Source organism: Dipodomys merriami, unplaced genomic scaffold (genome assembly GCF_024711535.1).
Source record: "Dipodomys merriami isolate MVZ:Mamm:240054 unplaced genomic scaffold, mDipMer1.0.p SCAF_1277, whole genome shotgun sequence".
NCBI classification, from domain to species: Eukaryota; Metazoa; Chordata; class Mammalia; order Rodentia; family Heteromyidae; genus Dipodomys; species Dipodomys merriami.
The window spans coordinates 79,506-93,122 of NW_027202579.1; the positions used below are offsets into that span (position 1 = coordinate 79,506).

General features: G+C 40.5%; 1 protein-coding gene across 1 annotated transcript; it reads left to right on the top strand.

Annotated features, from left to right (window-relative positions):
* Positions 1-86: 86 nt before the first annotated feature.
* On the top strand, positions 87-12,226 carry LOC138824176 (large ribosomal subunit protein uL30m). The gene is made up of 6 exons (XM_070017844.1): positions 87-218; positions 6,046-6,122; positions 8,360-8,440; positions 11,256-11,402; positions 11,859-11,932; positions 12,010-12,226. Exons 2-6 carry the CDS (start codon positions 6,072-6,074, stop codon positions 12,137-12,139), a joined length of 483 nt encoding a protein of 160 aa, XP_069873945.1. The 5' UTR covers positions 87-218; positions 6,046-6,071; the 3' UTR covers positions 12,140-12,226.
* The last annotated feature ends 1,391 nt before the right edge of the window (positions 12,227-13,617 follow it).

Below are 13,617 nucleotides of genomic sequence, written 5' to 3' on the forward strand. Positions count from 1 at the left end.
TGCGCACCCTCCCCTCAGTCCTCTGTGAATGGGCGGGACTGGGCCGGAACTGAGGTGCTCGCCCTCGGAACCGAGGACCGCGCGCACGCTGCTGCCACACGGACTGACTCGAGGGTAGCACGTCGTGGTCTGACCTCTGCTCAGCTTCCCCTCGGTGGGAAATCGAGGCTGGACCTTTGGCCCGCTGCACGCTGTAAATGCTGCAGTCTTCACCAAGAGTGAGTATCTGGGAAGGCTGCCGACGCCGAGCAGTTTTCCCTATCCATTTGAGTTGGCGGATCACGGGGACCTAATGGGAGCACGTACGGATCTCATCCCACGCTTCCGAAAAGCCCGCCAGGGGCAGCGCCTCCTCTGGGGTGGTTGAACCCTGAGTCCCCAGGGGAGACCGCTTGGGAATGGGAACTCACGCTTAGCGTTCACCATTTTCTGTGTATCTGTTTTATGCATAATTTAGAACCGCGTTGGAGATCAGTAGAACTTTATTATTATGATGATGATGATGACGGTCGTGGGGCCGGAGCGCTGTCCCTGCGCTCTTCAGCTCTAGGCGAGCGCTCTACCACTTTACCCACACCGCCACTTCCAGTTTTTTAGTAGTTAATTGGGGGGAGATAAGAGTCTCAAGGCCTTTCCTGCTCGGGCTGGTTTGAAACTGCAATCCTCAGATCTCAGCCTCCTGAGTAGCTAGGAATACAAGCGTGAGCCACCGGCACCGGGCTTAAGAAATTATTTTTTTAAGAACTATTTACATGAATAGGCGTTGTAAATTATTAGGCACTATAGGAGCAATATAAGAAAAATTATCCTGGTAGTCTGCCAAAACAGGAGTATGTTCATATGTTTTTGACTATCTATGCATGCACAGTTTTATTCATTCAAAAAATAGACATGGAGCCACGGACAATATTGCACATCTGTAATCCCAACTACTCCGAGGTAGAGATTGGAAGGATCAACGTGGGAAGCCAGCCCTGGCAAAAAATTAGCAAGGTGGTGCACCACTACTGTATAGGCCATAGGTAGGAAGATGAAAGCCTGAGACTGAGCAAAAAACATTGCTTTTCAAACAATAACTGAAGCAATAATGAACTTAGGGACATGGCTCAGCTTATAAAGCATCCTGGAGTCCTGAGTTCAAACCCAGGATCACCACAAATAATAATAATTAAAAATAATTGAAATGGATCCACACTTCTTATGTGATGCATAGTGTTTTCCTGATTTTGCAGTTGCACAAGAGTTCTATTAGTTCTCCATCTTTTGGCTAAGACCAAGTGGAGAAAAGTTATTGCATAGTAGAGGACAGTACCTAATAAGAGAAACTTCTATTTTATTAAAACACATCCTTTGAACTCTGTGCTGATAGCTTATGTTTGTAATCCTAGCTACTCAGGAGACAAATCTAAGGAGCTCAGTTCAAAGCCAGCACAGATAGGAAAGTGTGTGAGACTCTTTTACCTCCAATTAACCATTAAAAAAAAGCTGGAAGTGGAGCTGTGGTTCAAATAGTAGAGTGCTGGCCTGGAGCAAAAAAAGCTCAGGGACAGTGCCAGGCCCTGAGTTCTAGAACCAGGCCCAACATACATATACATAACCCTACAGCATTTGGATCTGGGGGTGCAGCTCGGTGGCAGAGCATTTACCTAGCATGAATGAGACTCTGGATTCAGTTCCAAGCACAGAAAAAAAAAAAAAACAAGGGCTGGGAAGGTGGCTCAGTGGTAGAGCGCTTGCCTTGCATACCTGAGGCCCTGGGTTTGACTCCTCAGCACCACATAAGCAAAAAGAAAAAAAGTCGGAAGTGGCACTGTGGCCCAAGTGGTAGAGCACTAGCCTTGAGCTGAAGAGCTGAGGGACAGCGCCCCAGGCCCAGTTCAAGCCCCACGACCAGACCCCCTCCCCAAAAAAAAAAAAAAAAAAAAAACAGTGGTTTTTTATTTATACCTTCTGATGTCTGTAATTTCACTCAGCTCAATAAATTGAGTGCCTACTATGGAGCAAATACTTAGATGATTGAGATACATCTGTGAATATAACAAATCGAAAATTTTATCGTGCTTTGAGTGGAGACAGACATACTAAACAAACCCAACAAATAATTAGGTTAGAACATAATAAGTACTATGAGAAAAGAAAACAAGGTGAATAACAGGGACTAGGAATGGAGTTATATTGGCGAGATTTTTAAGGAGTGTGATCAAGATAGACTTCACTGAGGTGAAATTTGAGCCACCAACTGAAAGAAAAAGATTAGCTAGGTCAGTATCATTCTAGCCAAATGAGTACTCTGCTGTACTAGTTTGAGGTCAAGCTATTTTAGTAATAAAGACAGAGTAATAAAGGCCGAGGGGATGGGACAGGTGGCTGGGGAAGTTGACAGTGATGTGCAGGGGAATGAGATGTGGAGACATAGGGCATTGGTTCTCATTGTGATTAAATGGAAAGGCACTGAAGGTTTTCATGTTGTGATGATGACAATGTACTTGTACAAAAGGTTACAATTCCGTAAGTCAGATTATGAGGACAGTGCTTCTTGTTCATTGTCACCTCTTCCATTGGTCTCCCTTCTTCCCCCTCCCATTCCTATCCTCAAATTATGTAGTTCAGAGTTTTAAATAAACTTTTTTTTGTCCGTCATGAGGCTTGAACTCAGGGCATGGGTGCTGTCCCTGAGTTCTTCAGCTCAAGGTGAGCACTGTACCACTTGAACTACAGCACCACTTCGGATTTTCTGGTGGTTTTATTGGAGATGAAAGTCAGGGGGACTTTCCTGCCTTGGCTGGCTTTAAACTGCGATCCTCAGATCTCAGCCTCCTGAATAGCTAGGATTACAGGCCTGAGCCACTGGTGCCCAGCTAAATGAACTTTATTTGAGCTACCTTTAGATTCCCAGTAAAATTGTGAAGATAATTCCTACAAATGCCACACCCAATTTCCCTTTTAATTAACATCATATATTAGTATGATACATTTGTTACAACATGTGAACCAATAATGCCTTATTAACTAATGCTCATACTTCTTAAATTCATATTTCCATAGCTTTTCCCAATGCCTTTTGTTTACTAGGCTCCTGCCCTGGATACCCCATTACATTTGATAATTCAAGTGTTTTTCACAATGTTGTCCTGAACAATGTGGTTTTCTCTTAAAAATAGGAGGAAGATCTGGGCACTAATGGCTCACACCTGAAATCTTAGCTAAGATCTGAGGATCACAGGTCAAAGCCAGCCTAGGCAGGAAAGTTTGTGAGACTCTTATCTCCAATAAACTACTCAAAAAAGTTGGATTGGGGGGCTGGGAAGGTGACTCAGTGGTAGAGCGCTTGCCTTGCATGCATGAGGTCCTGGGTTCAATTCCTTAGCACCACATAAGCAAAAAGAAAAAAGCCAGAAGTGGCACTGTGGCTCAAGTGGTAGCGCACTAGCCTTGAGCTGAAGAGCTGAGGGACAGCGCCCAGGCCCAGAGTTCAGGCCCCATAACTGGACCCCCCCCCCAAAAAAAAAAGTTGGATTGGCACTGTGACTCAAGTGGTTGAACCCTCACCTTGAGCTAAAGAAGTTCAGAGACAGCACCCAGACCCAGAATTCAAGCCCAGGATGGGGGGAGGGGTACACTTTCAGTATGTACCCTATTAAGTATACATGTTACCCACTTGACTTTTATCAGTTTATGTTAATTAATCCTAATGGCCTGACTGAGGTAATGTTTGTTAGCATTCTTTTCTGTACTTTACTATTTGAAAGCAAGTTATTAACCATAACTCATATTAAAAGAGCTTTGCTATACTTCCTTGAAAGTAGAGAATCCACACAAATTATGTAGAATTCTTCTGTACAGGATGTTTCTATTCCCTCATGAATTTATCTACTCACTTAGTTGGATGCTGTGGCCTCATGCCTGAAATAGTAGTTAAGTCAGGAGGCTAAGATTGGAAGGATCACAGTTCAAGTCCAGACTCCCCGCCAGCCCCCCCAAAAAGACCCCCATCCCAACAGATATTGCTGGACATGGTGTATGCCTCAGACTAGAGCAGGAAGCATTAATCAAAGGATTGATCTATTTTTGCATGGGTAAAAAGTGAAATTCTTCTCAAATGTAACCAAAGTAAAAAGGACTGACAGCTTGACTCAAGTGGTATAGCTCCTACCTAGAAAGCCCAAGACCATAAGTTTGCTTTTTAAAATATACTTAGTCATATCAGTATGGCCTTAGTGGTTATTTGTAGTTTAGACTATAAGCTAAATACTTCATTACCTTTTTTTTTTTTAATGTTTTAATTGTTTGCTGTTGGGAATTTTTCCATTTGGCTTCAGTCTCTCTTTAACATATTCCTGGCATTTTGCTTTGTAGTTCTGGTACTACAAGATGCACCAGACATTACCAGCCATTTCTTGAAATCCTGGTTCCTTTTATTAGAGAATGCTGTTAAAGACCAAAATTTGGCCAGGTGCCAGTAGCTGCCAGATTCCATTGGCTTACACTTGTAATTCTAGCTACTCAAGAGGCTGAGATCTGAAGATTGTGGCTCAAAGCCATCTTAGGCAGGAAAGTTTGGGAGACTCTTATCTCCAATTGAACACCAAAGAGTCAGAAGTGGAGTTTTGGCTCAAGTGGTAGAGCGCTAGCCTTGAGCAAAAAAGGACAGTGCCCTAGCCCTGAGTTCAAGTCCCAGGACCAGCACAAAATAAAACCAAAATTTGGATGCTGTGTTTATTATTACTAGATGCTATTGATTTAAGTCTTCTCAGCTAAAAGAACTATTTCATATATGCCTATATATGTATAATTATTTCCATATCCATTAGTAGCTCTGGAAAAGTAAACAAGAGTTCTACCTCTAATGAAGTGTACAAAGATTGTTCTAGCCTTTCTTTCTTACGTGTTACCTACTTTAGCTGTGAGAAACCTGGCTCTTTGGAAAGTTTGTATCACAGTAACCTGATTCAATGAGGTGACTTAACTGCTGTTACAGAAAAAAGTTATTAGGGGATTAGAAGTAAGAAGCATAGTGCAGAGGCTTTCATTGAAGTCTTAGGAATAGGAGGAAAATTTAAGGAAGTACGAAGCTAAATGAGTTGAATTAGTATATAAGGCTGAACTTTGGAGGAAGTATGGTAAAAATAATTTAGTATTAGATTGGTTCCATCACTGAATGTGGTTGAGTTTTTTTTTTTTTTTTTTGAGGTCTAGGTCTTTTAGGAAACATCTTGGTTAGTTCTTACAACTCCCTGCTTTGTCTACATCACAAAAAACTCGCAGAGCTTGAGTGAGCTAGAATCTGGTGGATACTAACTTCATAATCTAATAATAAAGTATTATTTATCAAGGGTTACTGTTTCAGGTGCTTTGTAAAGCGGCTCATTTCCAAACAAGGTGCTATGATCTTTTCTACAGAAAAAAATTGAAACACATAAATTAAGTATCCTATCCAGGATAAAATACAATTTGTGAATCTTATTGTTCTGTTCTCAGAACACATCAGCATGTGGACTGCAGCTGTTTTGGTGTATCTAAAAATCATTTAGACTACAGAAGCAATATAAGTATGTTAAGAATTGATTTACAAATAAGCAAAAGAGTAAGCTCTCCTTTGAATAGAAAGGTGTTATGACTTAGGGAAAATGCACTAGATTAAACTATATAGAATTGAGTTCTAGAGCATATAATCTGCTTCTTGAGTGATTAGATTACAGTCATGTGCCACCAATACCTAGCTGCACAAATTTCTTCATAGCCTGCTATGCTTGGATAAATGAGAATTTTCTAGGATTTATTTTTCTTGTACACAAAGTTAAAAGGGTGGTCAATTATATGAGTTGGGATCTTTTTCAGATTGGATTTTCTGTGGTACCCTTACAGCATTCTCTATCTGCCCTCATTGTTGAAGATGTTTAAAGCAGTAGAAAACTCCCACTTCCTAGTTACATGGGCAATAGGATGTGGTTAATATACAATTACTACCTGAGTTTTTAACATTAAAAAAATCTGTCCACTTTTAAGATATATTTGACTGGCGAGTCTGTTTTCTACTTCTCACAGCCTCTACAGAGAACAGGACTACCTTTATGGCAGGGATTTTGCGTTCAGTAGTCCAGACACCCCCAGGCCGACTGCAGGTAAGTATCTATTCAAGAATTCTTTTCCTCCCCTATTCCTTAGGGTTTTTGGTTGGTTTTTTGTTGTTGTTGTTGTTGATGGTGGGAGGTTGTAATTACAAAACTTTCACACACATACACACACACACACACACACACACACACACACACATATACACATGTGTAATCTTTTAAAATGTTAGTCTTTTTTAATATTGAGGGTTAATTTTGTTAGGTTTTGTTGTTTTGTTGTCCCAGGGATCAAACCAAGGGTCTTGCTCATGCTAGTCAGATGCTACACTACTTAACTGTAACCCCAGTCCTTTTTTTTTTTTTAATACATTTTTATTGTAAAAATACTGAACAGAGTGGGTCCGGTAGTGGGGCCTGAACTCTGGGCCTGGGTGCTGTCCCTCAGCTCTTCAGCTCAAGGCTAGCCCTCTACCACTTGAGCCACAGCGCCACTTCCAGCTTTTTTTCTTTTTACTTATGTGGTGCTGAGGAATCGAACCCAGGGCCTCGAGCATGCAAGGCAAGCGTTCTACCACTGAGCCACCTTCCCAGCCCTCCCAGTCCTTTTTGTTTGGTCTACTTTCTTCTTAAAGATTTTCCATCACAAAACACCTTTTTATAGAGAACATGCCAAAAAAAAAATTTTTTTAAGTGGCTACCATGGATTCCCTTTGTCAGTCTTAATCTTCCCCTAAAGTTATAGGGGATACCCTTGAATTAATGAAATTTTCGTAGAAAAGCAGTAAAATTTAGTAAGATAGAATAGAAGCTCCCAGAGAAGAGAGACATGCTATTATTTTCATGTATTTCCTTCTTATTGACCTTTTACCAAATGTACCTGTATAGACTGATGTACCCCTAAGGACCAGGCTGGATACAAACAGGTACATACTGGGCCTTGATGTAGACCTGTTACTGGCTATGGATTATAATAATGTCAGCTACTTCAATACATTATCTTCACTTCAGATTAATCCTATGGAAGAATCAATATTGTTTTCTCTTCAGTGCCATAGAAACTGAGCCTCTAAATGTTATATTTCAAAGCTATAAAGCAACAGAACCAGGATTAGAAACTCATGTGTCCTCTGTCTCATCCCAGTCCTGCTTCTTTTCTTTTCTTTTTTTTTTTATTATGAAAATACCGTATAGAGGAGTTACAATTGCGTGGGCAAGATAATGAGTACATTTCTTTTTTTTCTTTTTTTTTTTGGGGGGGGGGGTCCAGTCGTGGGGCCTGAACTCTGGGCCTGGGTGCTGTCCCTCAGCTCTTTAGCTCAAGGCTAGCACTCTACCACTTGAGCCACAGCGCCATTTCCAGCTTTTTTCTTTTTGCTTATGTGGTGCTGAGGAATCGAACCCAGGGCCTCAGGCATGCAAGGCAAGCGCTCTACCACTGAGCCAACTTCCCAGCCCATGAGTACATTTCTTATCAAGCATTGTGGCCTCCTCCTTTGTTTCCCCTTCCTATCCGTTCCCATCTTCCTCCCCCCCACTCCCCCCAGCCAAAGTTGTAAAGTTCATTTTTCGACATAACAACTTGTACATCTCATTGTTGCAATGGGTCCACCTGTATCCCTATTTAAACAATTTGTTTTTCTGTTTATGCCCTCTCAGCAATGCTGGGAAGGTTGGAAGGGAATGATTATTCCCCATGCACAAAGTGTCTTGCTCTATTATGAGGTTGGTAGTGAATGAGAATAATAGGTTTGTAGGAATATAGAGCAGGCATGAAATGAGGAAGAATTGCATTGTGGTGGCATTGTTAGGACTAGAAAGAAAACAATCTTATTTTGTGTTTATTTGGGTTTATTTTGTCAAAGCTGTCAAAGCAAAAATTGGTAAATCATGATCTTCAGTACAAATACAATGACACTTGATTTTATAAATAAGGTTTTAGTGACACATAGGCCCATTTGTTTGCAGATTGACTTTGACTGTTTTTTCTCTATGTGAGCAGAGTCAATTCTTGAGAACAGACACTGGGTAGCTCCAAACCTGAAGGTATTTACTGTCTGGCCCTTTATAATACTTCAGTGGGTTAGATGGGATATGTTCATTTACCTAATAAGCTGAGGTAAATCTATAGATTGTAGGTTAGATCAGAACAGACTTGTGTTACCTAAAGGTTGGTAAGTATAGATTACCACACAATATAGATTTCTTAAAAACACACAAACATGTTTTATGTCATATTTGTGACAAAAGATGTTCTAAAAGTACAAATGTTTTATATCTTATTTTAGACTGTGACAAAAGGTGTGGAGTCCCTCATTGGTACAGATTGGATTCGTCATAAAGTTACCAGATCAAGAATTCCAGATAAAGTAGGAAATGTGGTTTCTATTTCTGTTTTTCAATGATACTTTTTTTTTAAATAAAATCTTAAGGGATACCTGTTTCGTATTATTGAACTCTTAATGTGAAATAGTATGTGGATATAGATTGTAGGGCAGAATAAAACATACTAGATTAATGAAAATGATGACTGCAAATAAAAAGTGTGACCAGGCACCAGTTGCTCACACTTATAATCCTAAATACTCAAGAGACTGTGATTGGAGGATCAACAACAAGCCCAACAATCCAGACAGATAAGTCGGAAAGAATCTAATCCTAGTTAACCAGTAAAAAATGGAAGTAGAGGTGTGGCTCAAATGGTAGAGTGCCAGTTGTGGGAGGGAGAAACCAAGACAGAACACAAGACCCTGAGTTCAAGCCCCAGCATGGGCAATCAATTACTCAACCAATATAAACCTTACCTGTCCTTGCTGCCCTTCCACACAAACAGGTTTCTAGTATTTCTTAGTTTATTTGCTGTTCATGGCTTTTTTTGTTGTTGTTGTTGTGAGGCCTGAACTTTGGGTCTGCGCAGTATCCCTCAGCTCTTCAGCTCAAGGCTAGCTCTCTACCACAGCTCCACTTCCAGCTTTTTTCTGCTTATGTGGTACAGAGGAATCAAACCCAGGGCGTAATGCATGCAAGGCAAGCGCTCTAGCACTGAGTCCCAGCCTCAGGCTTTTTTTTTTTTTTTATCCTTTGGATTCCATGCATTTTTTTTTTCTTCTGGACCTGGGGTGTGAACTCTGGGCCTAGGCACTGTGCCTGAGCTTCTTTGACTCAAGGCTAGTGCTGTACCACTTGCCACAGTGCTACTTCCGGCTTTTTTTGAGTATATTTGACAATAAGAGTCTCACAGACTTTCCTGCCCAGGTTGGCTTCAAACTGCAATTCTGAGATCTAAGCCCAAGTAGCTAGTAGCTAAGTAGCTCCTTGCATTTTTGTCTCACCATTATCCTGAGAAAACAATGGCCTCTTCTGCCCACTCAGTTTTTCACTTTCCCTTTCCATGTCAATATTTGCTACTTAGAATCTTTCAGCTTTTCCTTTTATCATTCTTTCAGAAAACATAGACTAAGCCCTCCATTGATTTTGGTTTTCATTTTGTCTTATTATTTTTTTAGTTTGCATTTTAATTATAGGCCTTTTTCTTTTTTATAAAGCCATTTAAGTTTAAAGAAAAATTAACCAGAAATGATGTAGAATTCCTATGTACTTTCTTCCCCCATCCTAAACAATTTCCTTTAGTATTTAACATCACTTGTATTGGTATGGTACTATCATTAAAACTGACAAAACAACTCTGACACATTATCAGCTAAACATCATAGTTTACAGCATGGCAACCACTAGTGTTTTCACTCTGGCTATAGTTTTATTTATTTTAATTTTTTTTGTGCTGGTACTAGAGCTTAAATTCGGATCCATGGCACTGCCCCTTGGCTTTTTAGGTTTTTTTTTTTTTTGTTTGTTTGTTTGTTTTGCTCAAAGCTGGTGCTCTAACTTGAGCCATAGCTTACTTCTGGCTTTTTGGTGGTTAATTGGGGATAACACTCACATGCTTTCTTACCCAGGCTGGCTTTGAACCATCATCCTCATTTCTCAGCCTCCTGAATTGCTAGGATTACAGATGTGAGCCCCCAGTGTCCAGCTATCCTTTTGCCCTTATAGAGTATCACATCATTGAAATCACACAGTATGTCTGTAAAGGATGGTTTTTCCTTGGCTTTTTATGTCTTATTTCTTATTGCAGCATAATATTCCAGTGTATTGTTCACATAGCTTATTTATGCATTTAACTCTTGAAGGGTTTCTTAATTGCTTCTATTTTTGGTAATAATAAAGCTGTATGAATGCTTGTGTGAAGGTCTTTGTGTGGACTAACTTTCCTACTCTTGGGGCAAATACCTAGAGCCCATTGATGGGTTGTATAGTAAAAAGTATGTTTAGGTTTGTGAAACCTGAGAGGGAAATCGGTTTTTAGGAAGGGAGTCTTTCAGTTTTGTGGTTTTTGTTTTTTGGGTTTTTTAAAATATTATTAAGCTGGGTGCTGGTAGCTCACGCCTATAATCCTAGCTACTCAGGTGGCTGAGATCTGAGGATCGCAGTTCAAAGCCAGCCATGGTAAAAAAGTCTATGAGCCTCTTATCTCCAATATAACAGTAGAAAACCGGAAGTGGTGCTGTGGCTCAAGTGGTAGAGCACTAGACTTGAGCTGAAGAACTGAGGGACAGCACCCAGGCCCAGAGTTAAGCCCCATGACAAAAAAAAATCATATATATATACATATATATATATATGATTTACAGAATAAGATTCGACATCTTAACCCTTAATTCCAGATTTTGGAAGATTTGCATAGACTGTATGAATTTAGTATACTAAGTTGAAAGCCTAAAATCTGCATTTCTCTGAATTTAGTGGGCTTTAGAACATTTCAAATTTCAGATTTTCAGATGTAATATTCTAAGTCTGTAGTCCTTGCATTTGAATTCTTGAGTACATGTGGTTGTTTGCTTTATGATTCAGTTTATGAAAACAAGATCCTTAACTAGGTGATATTTTCTTAGCATATGGAACTCTTAGACTCTGTCTGAGGAATCAGTCTATACTGGTTGAAGTGTTTGAGGTTGAAGATTATGTAAGGGTTCTGAATGAAGAATGAAATGTAGGTGTGTGTGTGTGTGTGTGTGTGTGTGTGTGTGTGTGTGTGTCTGTCTGTCTGTCTGTCTGTGTCTGTGTCTGTGTCCATGAGTGTAAGGAGGTACAAAAGAAATTTTCTATTTGTAATTGTCTTTCTAGGTGTTTCAGGCTTCACCTGAAGACCATAAAAAGTATGGTGGGGATCCACAGCACCCACATAAATTACACATTGTTACCAGAATAAAAAGTACACAAAAACGTCCATATTGGGAAAAAGATATTATAAAGATGCTTGGATTACAAAAGGTACATAACTATTTTAGTCATTAGTGTTAAATTTCCTTTAAATGTTATGCTTTAATTTTATTTTTTTTAACTTTATGGTATATATTCATTGTTTCTTGAATGTAAATGATTACTTAACATACTTATTTGTAAGTTTGGTCTAGACAAAATGAGCATTGAGTTCAATGTTTTCCTAAAACAGAACCTTGTGCTTTTTATTTGGGGGGGGGGGTCTGGTCGTGGGGCCTGAACTCTGGGCCTGGGTGCTGTCCCTCAGCTCTTCAGCTCAAGGCTAGCGCTCTACCACTTGAGCCATAGCTCCACTTCCGGCTTTTTTCTTTTTGGTTATGTGGTGCTGGGGAATCGAACCCAGGGCCTCAGGCATGCAAGGCAAGCTCTCTACCACTGAGCCACCTTCCCAGCCTCGAACCTTGTGCTTTTTAAATTAACACATATCATTGTTTATTCTGTTCATAGGCACATACCCCTCAAGTCCACAAGAACATTCCTTCAGTGAATGCAAAACTGAAAATTGTCAAGCACTTGATAAGGTGTGTTGTTTATCTTCTCAGCAGTTTTTAACTATGTTATTCCATGTAATTCTAAACCCATTTTTCTTACATCACAGAATCAAGCCCCTGAAGCTGCCACAAGGACTTCCAACAGAAGAGAATATGTCCAGCACGTGCCTCAAGAGCACAGGAGAGTTAGTAGTGCAGTGGCATCTAAAGCCTGTTGAGCAAGGAGCAAAATCCTGATGCCACAGCAGCTTCAGATTAAACGTGCAGTTCTCTTTTGTCCAAAGTCAGTGACAAAGTATTCTCATTAAAATGTTTTAAATCCTAGTCATTTTCACTGGCTAAAGCTGCCATGATTCTTTTTACTATTTTATAGACTTCCAGGTTTTTTTTTTTGGTCAGCCATGGGGCTTGAACTCTGGGCCTGGGCACTGTCCCTCAGCTCTTCAGCTCAAGGCGAGTGCTCTACCACTTGAGCTACAGTGCCACTTCCGGTTTTCTGGTGGTTTATTGGAGATAGGAGTCTCATGGTCTCTCCTGCCCGGGCTGGCTTTGAACCGCGATCCTCAGATCTCAGCCTCCTGAGTAGCTAGGATTACAGACGTGAGCCACCAGCACCCGGCTAGACTTCCAGGTTTTAACTATTACTTAGTCTAATGGTCTCTCCCCTTTTCTCCTAACCGTTTTACTCTAAAATAGGCAAGAATCACTTTGTTTGAATATCTAAATTTAGATCCACTGACATTAACGATTGCTAACTTTTTATATTAATTGTTTCCCCATTTAACCAAACAGTACAACTTTTTTGGCTTTGTCTTAGTCCATTTCTTGTTATAACAAAATACCTGAGACTGGCTTCTTTATAAGGAAAAGAAGTTCATTTTAGCTAACAGTTGGGTTCACTGAAAAATCCAAGTTCAGACAACCTCTAGTGAGGGCCTCCTGCAGTGTTATAACATGGCTGATGGCTTCTTGCATATGGAAGAGTGGTGAGGTGGTGGAATAGAGGAGGTGAGGGAGCTAGCCAAAACAAGCTAAATAATAATAATCTAATTCACTTAACAGTAACCTGCCCTCACAAAGTGGATATGAATCCTTTCTGTATATGGTGGTCCCATGATGTCATGTGCCTAGCAGAAGACCCTTAGTCAACTTCCATTAGGCCCGCCTTTTTTTTTTTTTTGGTCGGTCATGGGGCTTGAACTCTGGGTCTGGGTGCTGTCCCTCAGCTCTTCAGCTCAAGGCTAGCGTGCTACCACTTGAGCTACAGCGCCACTTCTGGTTTTCTGGTGGTTTAATGGAGATAAGAGTTTCATGGACTTTTCCTGCCTGGACTGGCTTTGAACTGCTATCCTCAAGTCTTAGCCTCCTGAGTAGCTAGGATTACAGTCATGAGCCACTGGCGCCCGGCTTAGGTCCACCTCTTAAAGATCCTACTACTTCTCAATATCTTTATATCAAAGACCAATCTTTTAGCACATGGACATGTGTGGACAAACTATATGTAAACCATAGCAGTCTCTATTGAATACTGCTCTGTGTTGGAGCAAATCCAAAACTGAGCAAACATGCTCCCTGCCTCCTTGAGCCTAGTCTTCCAGAGAGAGCATAGAGATGCAGGAAAAGTAAAGACACATAGAATGTGATACTAGAATGGCCTAGACTGCTGCTCCATGCCTCTGGCTGTTAATATGTGGGTACATATGGATTCATATTAT

Bases quoted from the DNA above. Each gene is read 5' to 3' on its own strand.
- LOC138824176 (XM_070017844.1), top strand. From the start codon at position 6,072: ATGGCAGGGATTTTGCGTTCAGTAGTCCAGACACCCCCAGGCCGACTG. The intron at 6,123-8,359 runs GTAAGTATCTAT...ATCTTATTTTAG, and splicing joins CACCCCCAGGCCGACTGCAG to ACTGTGACAAAAGGTGTGGA. The intron at 11,933-12,009 runs GTGTGTTGTTTA...CTTACATCACAG, and splicing joins ATTGTCAAGCACTTGATAAG to AATCAAGCCCCTGAAGCTGC.